General features: G+C 53.0%; 1 protein-coding gene across 1 annotated transcript; it reads left to right on the top strand.

Moving 5' to 3' along the window:
* The first annotated feature begins 2173 nt into the window (after nt 1-2173).
* Nucleotides 2174-15429, top strand: LRRC15 (leucine rich repeat containing 15). The gene is made up of 2 exons (XM_047733308.1): nt 2174-2232; nt 10055-15429. The coding sequence occupies exon 2, from the start codon at nt 10060-10062 to the stop codon at nt 11809-11811; it is 1752 nt and encodes a 583-aa protein (XP_047589264.1). The 5' UTR covers nt 2174-2232; nt 10055-10059; the 3' UTR covers nt 11812-15429.
* Nucleotides 15430-16241: the final 812 nt, after the last annotated feature.

Below are 16241 nucleotides of genomic sequence, written 5' to 3'. Positions count from 1 at the left end.
TGAAGATGGGAATGAATTGCTGCTATCTCATGATCAGACTTGAACAGATGAGGAGTTATTTCTTATGGATTCCATCTTGAGATGGAAACTACTCCTGGGGAAGATGTTATGAGGACTGCTGAAATGACAACAAAGAGTTCAGGAAGAACCTAAACGTAGTTGATAAAGCAGAGGCAGGGTTTGAGAGAATTGGCTCCAATTTTGGAAGAAGTGTTGCTGTGGGTAAAATGGTATCAAGCAACACTGCATGTTGCACATGAATTGTCCCTAAAAGGAAGAGTCGATCAAGGTGGCAGACTTCATTGTTGCCTTATTTTAAGAAATTGCCATAGCCGCCCCCAGACTTCAACAGCCACCACCCAATCAGTCATCAGCCACCAACATTGAAGCCAGACCCTCCATCAGCAAAAAGATCATGACTTGCAGAAAGCTTGGATGGTAGTTAACATTTTTTAGCCATAAGGTATTTTTAACTAAGGTCTGTACACTATTTTAGGCATAATGCTATTGCAAACTTAATAGACTACAGTATAGTATAAATACAACTTTTATATGCCCTGGGAAACAAAAAATCCATTTGCCTGGCTTTATTGTGATACTTGCTTTATCGTGGTGGTCTGAAACTGAACCCGCAGTATCTCCAAGGAACGCCTGTACCTAGGACAGCTCCCCGCAACAAAGAATCCTCTAGTCCCAAGTATCAGTACGGTGAGGCTGAGAAACTCGGTGTAGATAGGACACTGTAGAGTTGTGACAAGGTGACTGTGGGCTCTGATTCACAGCAGGTCCTTCATAAATGTCCATCCTTCCTCTCTCCATCCCGAGTGTCAGTTCCTCATGGGCAAAAAAGGTATGACTCGTGCCTGTTGTCCACAGCTCCCGGTGCGGAGTGGCTGAATGTTAGAATCAGGAAGAAAGGAAAGAAGGTAAAGGGATGGGGGGTGCGTGGTATTCTTATTCCAGCAGGTTCTTCGGAAAGGCAGTTGACAACCCCACTGTGCAGATACGGAAGTGCCAGGGTGGTAAGAGGCAGGGAGTTCTTAATCTGGAATATTATTTGGAAGGGAGGCTCGTTGGAGAGCTGGGGCTGGGCGCTGTGTGGAGACCCCTCCAAACAGTCCTTGCCCCTCCTGGGCTCATGTCACTTAATGGACTGGGTGCATTCTGTTGCTGGCTCTGAATCATGGTGCCTCCAATGAGGAGGAATGTGCCATGATTCAGGTCCTGGGCTTGACCACGGCAAGCCGCCCAAGTGACTATTTCAGTAATAACACTACGCACTTTTATGTCTGCCTTTCATCGCAGATCTTAAAGCACAGTGCAAACATTAATTAAGGCTCCTGGCATTCCACGAGGCATGGTATGTAAATATCACTCTCCCCACTTGGCTGAGAGGGTAAACTGAGCCAGGTGGCTCAGGCAGGTGGCTCAAGCCCAGTGCAGCTCTTGCCTTACTGAGGCTACAATTTGGAAGAGAAGCCCAGGTTTGGCAGCCTCCTCCCCTCACCAAGGAGGACCTCTTTCTCTTCTTCCCAGGCTCCCTTAGTGATACCAAGAACAGAACCGGTTTCCTGTCCCCCACTAGGGCAGTAAGGAGTGGCAGCAGGGGTGAAAGGCTCTGGGAGCTTCTCATTCTTAAATCTGCCCCCCAACCGCACCCACCTGTGGGAGGGGGCAGTGAGAGAACAGAAGACCATGTCCCATGTCCGTGGGAATTGAAACATTGTTTTTAGGCGGAACTTGGTTGTTGGGGGTGAGGGGAGTAACTCTCTTTCTTTGGAACTTAAAATAACTGCTTTTGCCAAAATGTGAACAATACGTAAATTGGGTTAGGCAAGTAAGAGTGTTCCTTGTATCATTCGTGCCAATTTTCCGACAATTACATCTTAATAAAAAGTTTGAAAGATAAAAGAAAGAGTCAATGCTTTTCTGGAGCGGAGATGGACTGCCCTGGAAAGGGAAGAAGAGGAAAACGTGTCCCGTAAAAAAAACTGTGACGGAAGGGCAGCCGGGCACGCGAGCGGGCAGGGCAGGCTGTGTCCCCTGGCCCCGGCCGCCCGCCCCTTCCTCTGGCACGCCCCCCCCCCCCCCACCGGGCGCTGACTCACTCACGCCCCGACCGGTTAAATACGGCGGGGGCCGGGCGGGCCGCACTCCTGCTGCAGCAGTCAGCCAGCCGCGTCTTGCTCTCGCGCTCCCTCTGGTCCACAGCGGGCGGCCGCCGCGCTGCTGGTAAGTGGGCAGGCCGGCCTCCGCCTCCTCCCTCCCTCCCACCGACCCGCCAGCGCCGACTCATCCCTGCACCCCGCTGCCCACGGACCCCGCTGCCGCTGCCTTTCCTGGGGCAAGGCTGGCGGGGGCTGGGGGGTGTCCCCCCCGGGGGGCTCTCGGGAAGGGGCCAAGTGGAGCCAAGCTGGAGGGGTGCCGGGCCAGGCCTCCCACTGCCCAGCCAGCTTGGGGCCATCAGCCCCCCTCAGCGGTGGCTCCCTGACTCGCCTCCTGCCCCACTGACCCTCAACCATCCCATGAGGTCAATTTGGGGGTGCTGACCAGATGTACTGCAGGGAGCACAATGTATTGAAAGTTGCTAATTTTAGAACACCAGTGACCCCTCCAGTTTACCTCCTTGTGGAACTAGCTCCACTGGGGGAAGAGTTTCTCTTGTTCAAAGATTTGGGTTTTTTGAACACTGCTTTTCCCCAGCACACACTGCGGTGGCCTGTGGTGGCCCGACCTGCATGTGGGTCTGTCCAGGACCCATGGAGGGGTTCCCAGAAAACATGTCTGTCCTCTTTTTGGGGACTTAAGAGTTGCTGCAGGAGTGAGCTCAGCCGATGTGGCGTGCCTGGTTCAGATTTCCAGTTTGGACCTTCGGGTTCTGAGCCTGTGTGTGGTTTAGGCCACCCCATTCGGGTGGCTTTTTCGTCTGGCCAGCTGGATGTGTCCGGGTGTGGCCATGGCTGCCAGTCCTGAGCAGGGGGTCAGGGCCATAGAGGAATTGTGATGAGGGTGGTGTGCATTTAAAATTGTGATGCTGGTGTAGCTTTACTGGTGTCTTTGCCCGAATACTGAGGCAGAACAAGGCCAAGGAACCAGCTGAGGAAAACCGGAACTTTCCTAGAGTTTTCCCACCTGTGCCAGAGTGTGAGCGAGCCAGGGCCAAATGTGTTCCCTCAGGGCAGGCTGCGATGTTCTTGGAGAAGGTGTCCCTCAGGCTGAAGGTGCTGGATGCCCGCCCGTCAGGCTCCGGCTTCCCTGGGATTATCTGGGATCCTGTCTTCATCTCCCGCAGCTCCCATCTGTGTTGGTACCACTGCCCCCAGAATCTAGAACTTCTCTAAGTGCTGGCACGTCTCTCATTCTGCATCGATAGGACATCTGGGGTGCATTCGAGGCCAGACAGTCCCATTTGCCTGTGGTCTTGAGTCAGCGGGCGGGCTTGGCCATGAGGACACCAGCATGTGAGCGAGGTTGGGGCGGGGGAGCGTTCTGAACACGCCCCGCAAAAAGTCAGGGCACCCCAGGCTCCCCCAGGGCTGGTGGATGCTCCATGGGGGCTTGCTCAGTAACTGGAAGGGGTGGGGGGCTGTGGGTGCGAGTAGATCCAGATGGGGAGACATAAGCAGAGGCAGGGGAGAAGCTCGGTCCCAGCTCGGTCCTGCCAGCAAGTACTCCCGAGGCTGTGATTACACATGGCAAATTGCTTCCCAGAATCCCGACCACGAAGCAACAACTGTATCTTCTGGTTTCATGGCCTCTCGGGCTTTGGGGACACAGGATTTAGAAAGCATCTCCAAGATGCCTTGTTCATCCATCTCTGTCTATTTGGGGTCCACTAGGTGTCAGCCTGAGGAGGGGGCTGTAGCTTCTTTCCTACAAGCCCGGAGTGGGAGATTCTCCCTGCTCTGCTGGCAAGTTTGTACCCCCTGCCGCTTTGCCAGGCTAATTACAGCCCTGCTCTGGTCTCTGCCGGAAGCCCAACCTCCCCAAACCATGCGGCTGGAAAGGAATTACTTTTTCTTACTCATTTTCTTTTTTAAACAAACGAACAATGTTTCGGCTTTGAAGGTCCAGGAGAGATGGGGTCTCAGCTGAGCCAAGGGGGGAGTTAGGGTGTGGCCGGTCTTCCCTTGGGGCTCCAGGATGCTTTGTGTTCAGGATGCAATGTTCTTAATTCGGGTAAATCCCTGAAGGGGCTGTGTGTTGAAATGATGGGATTAACCCCTCCTGGCAACCCCTCTGTTCCTTCCCTCCATCTACTCTTCAGGCCACTCCAGGTGAAACTGAGCTAACATGGGCATAAGAGAAGCTTTAAGGAAGAACATCCCCCCAAACTGTGCAGCCTGGGAGTTGGAAAGGGCGCTTGACCTTGGTTACTAATGCTGGGCAGCTGGAGGGTGGCTTGTATATGAGCCTGAAGCCATTTTAAGACAGAGGAGTAAAGCCACCTCTTCCCACCTTCCAGGCACTGTCACACACGTGGCTGATAAGGTCTTGAAGCCTTGTGATAAGATTCAGGGGTTCACCAAGCTCTACACTTCCGTAGAGTCCTGCCCTGGGTGTTGGGAATCTTCAACTGACTGTATGACTGGATTAGTCCCCTCCCCACTCTGGGCCCCTCAGTTTTCCCATCTACAAAATAACCAGTTGGTTTGACTGGATAGTCTCAAAATGCCCTTGCACACTGTTGCCCCGGGCTCTAAGCACGGCTTCTGGAAGTAGCCTCTGCGGCTGGCTTCAGTTTAGCACCAATACCAGGTTTCTAACACAGCTGCAGAAAGGGCTGCAGAGGGAAATATGGGTAGAGGTCTCTAGGTGAGGTCGTGGCCCAACGTTCAGCCTCCCTGGTCCTGAGCTCAGTCTCTCCGTTCTTGCCAGTAAATGACGCAGGTCAGGAGCATGTCTTGAGGCTGGGCTAGACCCAAGGGGTGCTTCTGAGTGTCGAAGGTAGGCACGTAATCAGAGTCACCTGGGGAATTTGTTAAACAGTACAGACTCCTGGGCCCAGCCAGACCTAGGAATCAGGATCCCTGTGGGTAGAGCCCGTGGAGATCCTGGTTTTACTCCACAGCAGAATGAACAGGAACTGTCACTGACATTTAGTAGAGCACCAAGAGTAGCATCAAGGAGGACTCTGAGGGCGTCGTAGGGAGTACTCCTTTAATCCTCATGGCTGCAGTGCTGTGAGGTCAGGTCTATGAAGCAAGCATCCCAGGATCTTCCAGATGATTTTTATGTACTAATTTGGGGTGTAGGATGGGTACCCCCTGTTTAACGAGATGGGAGCATCTTTATGCATTGAGCCTCTCAGTCGGTGATTTTGGACCTGCTGGACTGAGCCTGATGAGCAGCTTGATGGAAGTGGATACTGGCTGGAGGGGGCTGCGGAGGTGCGGAGGTGAGGCCATGGGCTGGAAGCCCTCAGCAACACAAGCCTGATGCCTCCCTTGGCTGGATGGGGCAGCCTGTCACTGCCGATGACGTCATGTTTAGGGAGACCTCTCTGGGGAGAGGGTACAGGCCAGGGAGGGAGCTCTTGTCTCTGGGCCTCAGTTTCCCCAGGTGCACTGGACGAGGCAGGACCAGACGCTCCCTAATCCCATGAAATGGCTCCTGGCTATTTGAAGATGCACTGATTACGGGGCAGCGGGGGGGGGGGGGGGGGGGAAGTGGTTCCCTGCCAGGAAAACTCCTGAAACGAGGTAACTGGGTATGAGTTCTTCTGGGCTCCATGTGAAGGTGGGGCTAGGCCAGGAGGTGTTGGGCCCATTCGGGGTGACCTGTATGGGGGAGGATGAAGAGAATGGTGGGGCTTCAGGCAATATTTCCTTTCAAGATTTCCGGTCAGAAGATATCAGTGCTATTGAGGTCCCTTGGAAGTCTTTCCAGGAGAGAAACTAAGGCCTGGAGAATTTACCCAAACTCATACTCCAATTTAGCATCAAGACCAGAGTAGCACGTTTGTCTGCCGGGCTCTTTCCAGAAGCTTTGCTCCATGGCATTGACATAAGAAGGCATCTCCTCTCAGGGAACATCATGTTTTGGATGTGAAGGATGGTAATAAAGCAAAAAGTGCCAGCCCACCAACCAACAAAGCCCAGGGCTTCCAGGCTAATTATGTGTTCAGTCATGAGTCACAGGTAGTTCTCGCTGAAGAGACTCACAGCCCAAGTGCCTGGGCCAGGTACTTCTATTCCTGAGGGAGGGACCGCGTCGGAGTGTCCAGGTGAGCTGTCTGTCTGTCTGCTTGGTTCATGGAATTCCTGGGCTATTGACAGATCCCAGGCTGGCCCTCCTCCTAGGACGGGGACTGGACTGGGTTGTTGCAGTGATGGGGAACGCGTTTGGCCGCCCAGGGGAGGAGGGTATAATTAGGGTAGCTTTGTGGGTCTTTAACTGGCATTGGTCACAGCTGCCAAGCGGCCCTGGGCAGCGTCGGCTATTAGGCTGCTGCGTGCCGGGCTGCTGAGGGCCACAGGCTGCTGAGTACGTTTGCCCCGCTTGCTCCACATCCCAGGGCCCAGCTGGCTGGCCAGCCCTGCTTCCGTGGCCCCTCCTTCCCGAGAGGGCTCTGCAGCTGGGTTTGAGGTGGGCTCTTCGGAGGGCCTTTGGAGCAGTCAGTGCCTTGTGGCGGTGACAAGTGCTGGAAAACAGGAAACCGCCACATGTGGGGCCAGGGTAGACTCACTATGCAGACATGAGGGTTTATAAAAAGGAAAATCTGCAAATTCTTGCAATATTTGTCAAGCTGAGTGTGGTCCATTTTAAACAACAGTGGCTCTGTTCCCATAAGGGGATTCTCTTTTCTCTCTTCCTCCCAAGCCAGGAGGCACCCTGCCCTGGCCCTGAGCCCTTCTTGGGGCTGGCTTGATGCCCCCACCCCAGCTGGGGAGTGCAGGTGCAAAGAAGATCTGGGATGGGTCCTCCAAGGGCACCTCCTCCCACACCCTCCCTGACAGATGGGGACATTGGACAGAGACTGCCTTGGGTTTGCCGCGTTATGGACCCTTAGTTTAGTCTCTGACAGTTGGGCTACGACACCATTCTGAAGCATGCTGGGGTTAGGAGTCAGCACGAAAGATAGCTAAGTACCAGCTAGTACATCATCAGGCGCCCCAGAGCCCCACCTTTTGTAAATCAGTCCAGAGGTAATTCTTGCACACACACGTACCAGGGGGATGGCCAAACACCCCTACCTGCCCACCCAGGCCCCTGGGAACACAGACACGATCCATCTTGGTAGATGGATCTCATATCCTGGCTCTGGGACTCAGCCTTAGAATCCTGAAGTCTTGGGGATAGACAGGTCATCAGCTGTCATCCAGTTCCGTACCCAGCAGGTATAGGGATCTTCTGTCCAGCTTCCTTTCCAGACAGTTGCTTAGCCTCTGCTTGAACACTTCCAGTGATGGGGAGCTTACCACCTCCATAGGTTGTCCATTCTGATTCAGACAAGCTCTCTTTGGGGGTGAACTGAGATCGACTGCCTCAGAGCTTCGACATACCACTTTTGACCTCGGAAGTCATAGTGAGTCCCAGGGCAGTCCTTCCTGTACCCTTGGAAAGTGCCAGTAGCTTCCTTCACAGATGCTCTTCTTCTAGGTATTCATGCACAGTTCCTTCAACGGATGCTCAGATATTCTGGTTTCTGGGACTCCTGACCCTCCCCTTGCCCTTCTCTAGCAGGCCTTCAAGAGACAGTTTTGTTATTAGTCTTCTTGAAGTTCAGGGTGGGACTGGGCAGGGGAGGACAGGTGTGGCCTGACCGGGGCAGGGCAGAGGAAGAGGGTCACCTCCTTTGTTCCATACTTCATACTTCTGTTGATGGTGCTGGCTAAGATCACATTCGTTTTTCTGGGTAGTCTCCTTTCTCTGTTACTATCAATAAAAAGCCTTAAATCTTTCTCCTGGGGTGGATGTTGAGTCACTTTTTCTGTGACTCCTGTTTAGGTTATTCATTTTCCACTCTCAGGTTCTGGACTTGACTTTTGTCTAGGTAGGTTCGTCCTTCTAGATGTGTCTATAACTTCATCTGGCCCCATGTCTCAGCATCTAGACTCTATTGGCCAAATTATTATTCTTTCTTTCCTCCATCAAGTTTTTAATGCAAGATTACAACAGGTCAGGGCTTGGATGGCTGTGAATAAATTAAAAAAAAAATCAAGGTCTGGGTGGGTGAACTTGGGTTCTGTCCTCAGAGCAGGCTTGTCGGCACAGGGCAGGATAAAGGTGCATTGACTCAAGGCCAGGTGGATAGTCTGGATTATTCTGAGTCGTGGGCCAAGACTAGGACCCCATGAGTTCAGGAAGAGAGCCTGAGAAATACCTTGTCCACCCAGCCAGTTTATGTCCTACACATCATCATTTGAAATTTTTCTGACTCAGGATTTTTGCTCATTAAAAGGAGATGCATTGTGTTAAAAGAGCATCAAAGTGCTCACCCAAGAATCTGGAGCTCCAGGCCTTAAGGTCTGAGCCTCAGTTTCCCTTCTTCCTTCATCCCCATAAAATAGTGGGAACATATGATCAGCAGCTCTTAACCCTTTGGAAGTTAGAGACTCCTTTGAACCTCAGATGGAAGTTACAGAAGCTGCTCTACACAGACACAGAAATCCTTAGTCCCTGGAGTAAGAATGCCAAGATCAAAACCACTTTGAGGCCTTCCTGCCTGGCAGAGTCCATGTTGTGGATGAGCCTGGACAGTCGCACGCATTTGCACAGCACTGTGTGGGACACCCTCACATCCATTCAACTATTTGTTCCTCTCAGTGGCCTCAGAAGGGGGCGGAAGTTATCCTCTCAATTTAACACATGAGGAAGCTGAGCTTGAAGGCTCCAAGTTTCCTTCAAGGTCCAACAGCTGGTTAGTGGTTCTTAACTATTCATGCAGGTAGGGCTCCGTCCAGACCTCCCATCCCCACCACATTGGATACGTGATCTCTAATTATGTAGATAGGTAATTCTCGTCACCCCTGACCTCAGACATTCAACCGTTCATGAACTGGGCTCCACCCCCAGATCAGCACCACGCTTGTGGGAGGATCTGGCCCTATCCCCTTTGAGCTCAAAGTGCATCTTAGGTTTTCTGGGACTTACTCAAGGTCACTTAATGTTTCCTTGTGGAAACTGGAACTAGTACTCAGAAGGCTGGCTCCAGGCATTGGGTGAGCCACAGAGCCTCTTCCAGTGAGACGGGAAGTGGCCCAGATCATTTTCTTTCATTGGGAAGGTGGTTTGAATTAAGACTCCATTAAGCACCTGTGAACGGATTCACAAAGGACCAGGTTGTCGGTCCTGGTGATGGGGCTGGGCAGGGCAGTGCTGGGGGTGGGGCACCAGGCAGGGGAAGAGCTGAGCTTGCCCTGTAGCCTTTTCCACCAGATCGGCAGTGCGTCCCACCTTAGCTTGCTGCTGCTGCTTGCCCAGCAGATCTCCGAGTGTGTGGTCTTAGCATCTTCTCCCAGGTTCAGGCCCTATTTATTTGGTCTCATCTCCTATCTGTTCCTCCTGAGGAGATCATGTCCAACCAGCAAGTTCAGGTGCTCTGGGGGATACACAGATGAGTGATCTGGGGGTTTTGTATCCAGACAAGATACTGTTCCCACCTTATGGGACCTATAGGGATGAAAGATGAACATCCCTGCCCGAAAAGCTTATCGACTAGAGAAGGACACAGACGGGAACACAGCAAATGCCATACGGTGCCAGCTCTGGCATGGCCCTAGTGGACACGGGGAAGACCCCCTGCATGGGAGGGTAACTCACGGTATGTGGGGAAGCTTCCTAGAGGCGACTGCATTTGAGTTGGACTTGGGAAGTATGGGAAAGATTTAGAGGAGGACAAAGAGTACCCTGGGTGGGAGGAATTGCTTGAGCAAAGGCATGGGGAGAAGGTGGAAGAGACTGACTGACCAGACCATAGGTAGCGTAAGTTGGGGTCTGTGATGATGGCGTTCGAAGGCAAGCCAGTGTTTGGCACCAAAGATGTTGGCTTAAATATAACGGCAGTGTCGGTGAGATGACCCTGACTCACATGTGCTCTCTCCCCTTGCAGAGGCCATGCTGCTGAAACATTACCTTCTTCTGCTGGTGGGCTGCCAAGCCTGGAGCTCGGGGCTGGCCTACTATGGCTGTCCCAGTGAGTGCACCTGCTCCAGGGCCTCCCAGGTGGAGTGCTCGGGGGCGCGCATTGCGGCGGTGCCCACCCCCTTGCCCTGGAATGCCATGAGCCTGCAGATCCTCAACACGCACATCACCGAACTCAACGAGTCCCCGTTCCTCAACATCTCGGCCCTCATTGCGCTGAGGATCGAGAAGAATGAGCTGTCCAACATCATGCCCGGTGCCTTCCGTAACCTAGGCTCCCTGCGTTACCTCAGCCTTGCCAACAACAAGCTTCAGGTTCTACCTATTGGCCTCTTCCATGGTCTGAACAACCTTGAGTCGCTCCTTCTGTCCAGCAACCAGCTGGTGCAGATCCAGCCGGCACACTTCTCCCAGTTCAGCAACCTCAAAGAGCTACAGCTGCATGGCAATCACCTGGAATATATCCCCGACGGCGTCTTCGACCACCTGGTGGGCCTCACGAAGCTCAATCTAGGCAAGAATAGCCTCACCCACCTCTCACCCAGGATCTTCCAGCGCCTGGGCAACCTCCAGGTCCTCCGGCTGTATGAGAACAGGCTCTCCGAAATCCCCATGGGCACGTTTGATGGGTGCGGAAGCCTCCAGGAGCTGGCCCTCCAGCAGAACCAGATTGGTATGCTCTCCCCTGGCCTCTTCCACAACAACCGTAACCTCCAGAAGCTCTATCTGTCCAACAACCACATCTCCCAGTTGCCTCCTGGCATCTTCATGCAGCTGCCCCAGCTCAACCGTCTCACCCTTTTTGGGAATTCCCTGAAGGAGCTCTCTCCGGGGATCTTTGGGCCGATGCACAACCTGCGTGAGCTTTGGCTCTACGACAACCACATCACTTCTATCCCGGACAACGTCTTCAGCAACCTCCGCCAGCTGCAGGTGCTGATCCTCAGCCGTAACCAGATCAACTACATCTCCCCAGATGCCTTCAACGGGCTGGCGGAGCTTCGGGAGCTGTCCCTCCACACCAACGCGCTGCAAGAGCTGGACGGGAGCGTCTTCCGCATGCTGGTCAACCTGCAAAACATCTCCTTGCAGAACAACCGCCTCAGACAGCTCCCGGGGAATATCTTTGCCCACGTCAATGGCCTCATGACCATCCAGCTGCAGAACAACCAGCTGGAGAACCTGCCCATGGGCATCTTTGATCACCTGGGGAACTTGTGTGAGCTGCGTCTCTATGACAACCCCTGGAGGTGTGACTCAGACATCCTTCCGCTCCACAATTGGCTCCTGCTCAACAAGCCCAGGTTGGGGACGGATACTCTCCCAGTGTGTTTCAGCCCACCCAGCGTCCGAGGCCAGTCCCTCATCATCATCAATGTCAACGCGGTTGTCCCCAGTGTCCAGGTCCCAGTGATCCCTGAGGTGCCCAGCTACCCAGAGACACCACAGTACCCAGACACACCCAGCTACCCTGATACCACCTCCATCTCCACCACTGACTTCACCAGCCCCATGGAGGACTACACGGATCTGACCACCATTGAGGTCACTGAAGACCGCGGCACATGGGGCATGACCCAGGCCCAGAGTGGGCTGGCCATCGCTGCCATTGTCATCGGCATCATTGCCCTGGTCTGTTCTCTGGTTGCCTGTATCTGCTGTTGCTGTTGCAAGAAGAGGGACCACACAGTCCTGATGCAGATGAAGGCACCCAATGAGTGCTAAAGAGGCGGGGCAGGGGCAGGGCTGGGGAACCCTGCGGCTGCTGGAGGATCTGGGCGTTTCATCGCTGCACCTCCAACCCTGGGTCCACAGAGCAACCCCCGCTCCCTCTCGCTGGTCCCCGAGAGAAAGGTGCGCCCCACCTTTTCCTGACCTGCCTGGTTCTCCTCTAGAGAACTATAGGAGAACCAGATCTTGTGGGACTTCCTGCCACCAGGGAGATCCCACTGGCCATGGCAAAACCCCGTGGGGTTTCTCATTCTCATCCCTGGGCTTCATTTGAGAAAGCCCTTCTCCACAGCCTCATCAGCTCTCCTCCGACAACAAGCTTCCTTGCGTCCCGGGTCCTGCTGGCCTCAGTAGACTCAATCACTACGCCTGCTCACTTTGTGGGAATAGTTCTCCACAGGGACGGCTTCTCTCCCAAGTAGGATGTAAGTTGATTTCCCTTTCTTCGCTCCGCTCCCGGCCGTGGCATGGCTCTCCCTGGTCCCCGCAAATGAAAGGTCTCCCTTGATTTTCTGCTCCTGAAGGCAGGGTGAGTTCTCTCCTCACAGAAGGCTTCCACCCCCTCAGCTGGGTTCTTCAGAGCTGCCAAGCACCTGGCTTTCAGGACGCCATGAAAGAGGTCCCTCCGTGCCCACAGAGAGAGCTGCTGTCAGCATCTCTCACGGGATGGATACCCGGAAAAGGAAGACAGGCACCTGGGCAACACATCAGCCTCACAGAGATTTCCAAACCGCAAATTTTGCTTGGAAAATGTTGGTCCTTTGAGGAATAAGATATGTAGAATGTCTGACCTTTAACAACCTGGAAAATCAGCTTACTGGTACTGCATGAAGAAAGCACCCTGGTACCAGGGGTGTATGGGGGGGGGGTCCTTATGTTCATTCCTAAGGTTTGTCTCTTTTAGCTTCCTACCAAAGTATAACACGTACAGAAACGTGGGAGTGTGACTGTGTAGATCACGTGATGGCTCTTCACAAACAGTTCACACCCATGTAACCAGTATCCAGACCAAGAAACAGGACATCACTAGTATCCTCCATCCCAGGCTTTTACGGGGGGAGACAGGCTGGTGGAGATGGGTCCCCATGAGCCAGGACGGTCCCTTCATGCCCCTGCCAGCCTGCCCTTGCTGAGGCCCAGCTGCCAGGGGTGGAGGAGACGATGTGGGTACGTTGTTAGCAGATCCCCCCACCCCGCGGCCCCCAGAATGACCCGGTCAGAGGCAGACAGCAGAGATCCCCACAGACACACACGCTTCTCTGCCAGCAAGCTGTCTGCTGCTTAGCAGAGGCCTTTCTGCCTGGGCCTTTTCTGGGCATGTTCTGCCTCTATCTGTTTTTAATTTTCACTTTCCATTTGGGGGAAGCGAAATAGTTCCGAGATGAGATCCTTCGATTGAACAGCCAAGTGTAGTGGAACCTGGTGATCTTTCCAGGGTGGTAAAATTCTCCATCAGTGTTCCAGTCAGCTAGACACTGAAGTTCAGAATGTTCATATATGGGAGGCAATGTCAGGGTACACAGATAGGTCACCCTGTGTCTGGGGGGCTCTCTGGAGTTCCTGCTGCCTGTGGCCTGCTTGTTAAGACTTGAGCTGTCTGGTGCACAGTTATCGCCCTCCTCGAGTGCTAGCCACATAAATTCACCACCCTTCCTGCCAGCCATGTACTCACACCAGTAAAGAAATTGTGCTCGTGGCAACTCATGTCTTTGTCCCGACAAGTGGTCTGCCAGTTCAGAAGTGAAAACCATGACATGGAGAATTTCAGGTTTCTGTGTTTGTCCAGGAAAGAACTTCAGGAGGTGCTGTAAGGATTTGGAAATCCTGACTGGCTCTTACTAGTTTCCTCTGTCCCACAAGACAAATAAGAAATCCCCTCAGACCTCCACGCGTGATGCTGACGGGTCCCAGACAAAAAGGGTCCAGGAAGGGATGTGTTTAAGAACTAGTTCACCGTATAGTTTTCATTCTCAGTCCAAGAGAATCTGGGAAAGATGGGGCCTGTCAAAGGCAAAAGACATCTTCCCTCCAAGGTAAATCTGGGTCTCCAAGATGTTTTCAGAACATTTATAGCAACTGGGGGGACATGTACCAAGACTTGCCAGGGGCCAAAAGGAAGTAAGCCCAGAGCCTGGGACATGGGCATCATTCCACTGATGGTGTCCTGCCTGATTGATCCTGGGGCCATCGGGGGAGATGGCAGAGAGGTGAGGAAGGAGTCCTTTTTACCCAGTATGTCCTGCCATTCTAAACCCAGAACCCCTGGGGAGTCCTGGCATTGGGCATGACACTGGAGTTCCTTTCCTCCCGGGCCCAAGATAGCAACATGTTTCTCCAGGCCACAGGTTGGCCCGAGGGCAGCTGTCCTCAGATGTCTCCATGTAGGAGCACCCCCCAGCTGGGAGTGGTGAACTCTTTACCCAATGCTCTGAGCTTGCCTGAGTGGATTGGATGGAGCCCTTGGGCCTCCTCTTCCATTGCAGACCTTTTGGCTCTCTGAACCATGTTGTCTTTTCAGGGAACTACCAGAAAAGCTGGATGGAGTTCCCTTTCCAAAAAGACATCGCATTTGTTCACTTCTCAGGCCTGGAGTGAGCTGCTTGGTCCCCCCAAGTTGAGGTAGGGCATGGAGTCCACTTTAATTTCCCTGTTTGCTCACTGGCCCCTAGGTCACCTTGTCAGTCCCAGCAGCCTCCATTTGGAGCGAAGGGTCAGTGTTGGAGGAAAGAGAATAAAAGCCAGTTAGAACCACTGTTTTTCAAGAGTGCCTACTGTGTATAGATATCTTTAAAACGCAGAACGAGGATCTTCTCTTTAAGCTTGACAACACCTCTCTGCATAGGTACTATTGTTACCCCTGGAAACGGGTCCAAACTCACTCTTCCTTCTGCAGCATTTTCAGTGGGCTGTGGGTTTTCTTTTTCTCTTCACACTTTGTACAAGACCTCATGGCCTGTCCTGGGCTTTTATCTGTAAAGAAGATGAGAATCACTTTCCTGTTGCTTCCTATAGTCTTAGCCATCGGAACCTCCCTTGCTACCGTGTGGATCAAAAGCTTTGTCAATATAGGCAAACATTCAGCTCACCCACCCGCTAAAGAAAAAGAACAGTTTCAGGAATCTGTTTCCACCCTCAGGAAGCTGGTGGAGAGCAGACAGCTAGAGATAACTAGGTACAAGAGCTGGTAACCAGACACTGCTGTGCCCAAGCCTTTAGCTACAAACTGCTCACAGAGTTCAGCCCATGGATCCCACAGTCAGAACTGAATCCTGGGGTGGCTGGGGAGGTGGTGGGTGGGGGCTCGGGGAGGAAGCCCTCTCCGTGGTTCAGAGAAGGGGGCGGGTGCTTCTCCAGGCCATACTTCTGTCAGCTGAGCACTCTCCTTCACCTAAGGGAAGATCGTTTTCACCAACCCATTGCCTTCATGCTGCCTTCAAAAGTAGATCACGTTTGCCTCACTTAGAATCATTGCAAATAGTCCCAGGTGCTTGGTGACGCATTTAGAGATTTCTAGGCCCCCAGGGTTTTATAGAGTGTGAGCCCTGGTGGGCAGGGTTGGGGGTCCATGTCTGCTGGATGACAAAACTGGTATACGGAATCAACAATAAATGGTGTACACAGGACACGTGCTCTCCATGGATGTCTTGGCAAAGGGATCTCACACCTGTTGCTTCTACTCCTGTTCATGAGTGCGAGGCTCACCCAGGCAGACGCTCGTGGAGAACAGATTCTGAGCTGAGAAAAAGCCTTTGGAAAGTGAGTGGGGAACCTAAATGCAATAGCACATGATATCTCTAGGCCACTGTGGCTGGAAGGAGCCTTAAGAATAGGTTCAACCCATTTTATAGATGAAGAAATTGAGATCAAGGCAGGAAATGAGCTTCCTTGAGTCACCTAGTGAACTAATGCCTGAGCTCACACTGCAGCAGGTCTCCAGACTCCCAGACTGGGGGTTCTTTTATGTCCCCAGAAAGGCACTCATTTAACCTGTCTGTGTGCACGCACACATACGCACATACGCACAAGCACACATACATACAGACTTAGGTGTGTGGGACTCTTCCTGCACGCTGCACGTTCCTATCAGAGCCTGGCACCAGTCTCCGTGGGTTACAGGCCCTAAGAAGACACCATCTGAGTGAAGGTGTCTCCCTCCAAAGTGTCCAGGTGTCTGCAGGACTTTTCCAGGTCTCCGGATGCCATGGGCAGCACAGCTGCGACACAGTGTTTGAGAAAGGGGTGATCTGCTCTGCTGTTCTGTCCCACTGCTGTGCCCAGGATAGGCACTTCCGGTTGTATTTTCCTGGGCTCTTTTAGCTCTTAGATCTTGTCTGCCAGGTGTAAGCTTGTCCCAGGAAGCTGGGCCCAAACGGGGTCAGTAATGTGCTCACGGTATCATGGGGCCTGTCGTCCTTCCCCCACCA

Source organism: Lutra lutra, chromosome 1 (genome assembly GCF_902655055.1).
Source record: "Lutra lutra chromosome 1, mLutLut1.2, whole genome shotgun sequence".
NCBI lineage: Eukaryota > Metazoa > Chordata > Mammalia > Carnivora > Mustelidae > Lutra > Lutra lutra.
This window is presented reverse-complemented; position numbering and strand designations above follow the sequence as displayed.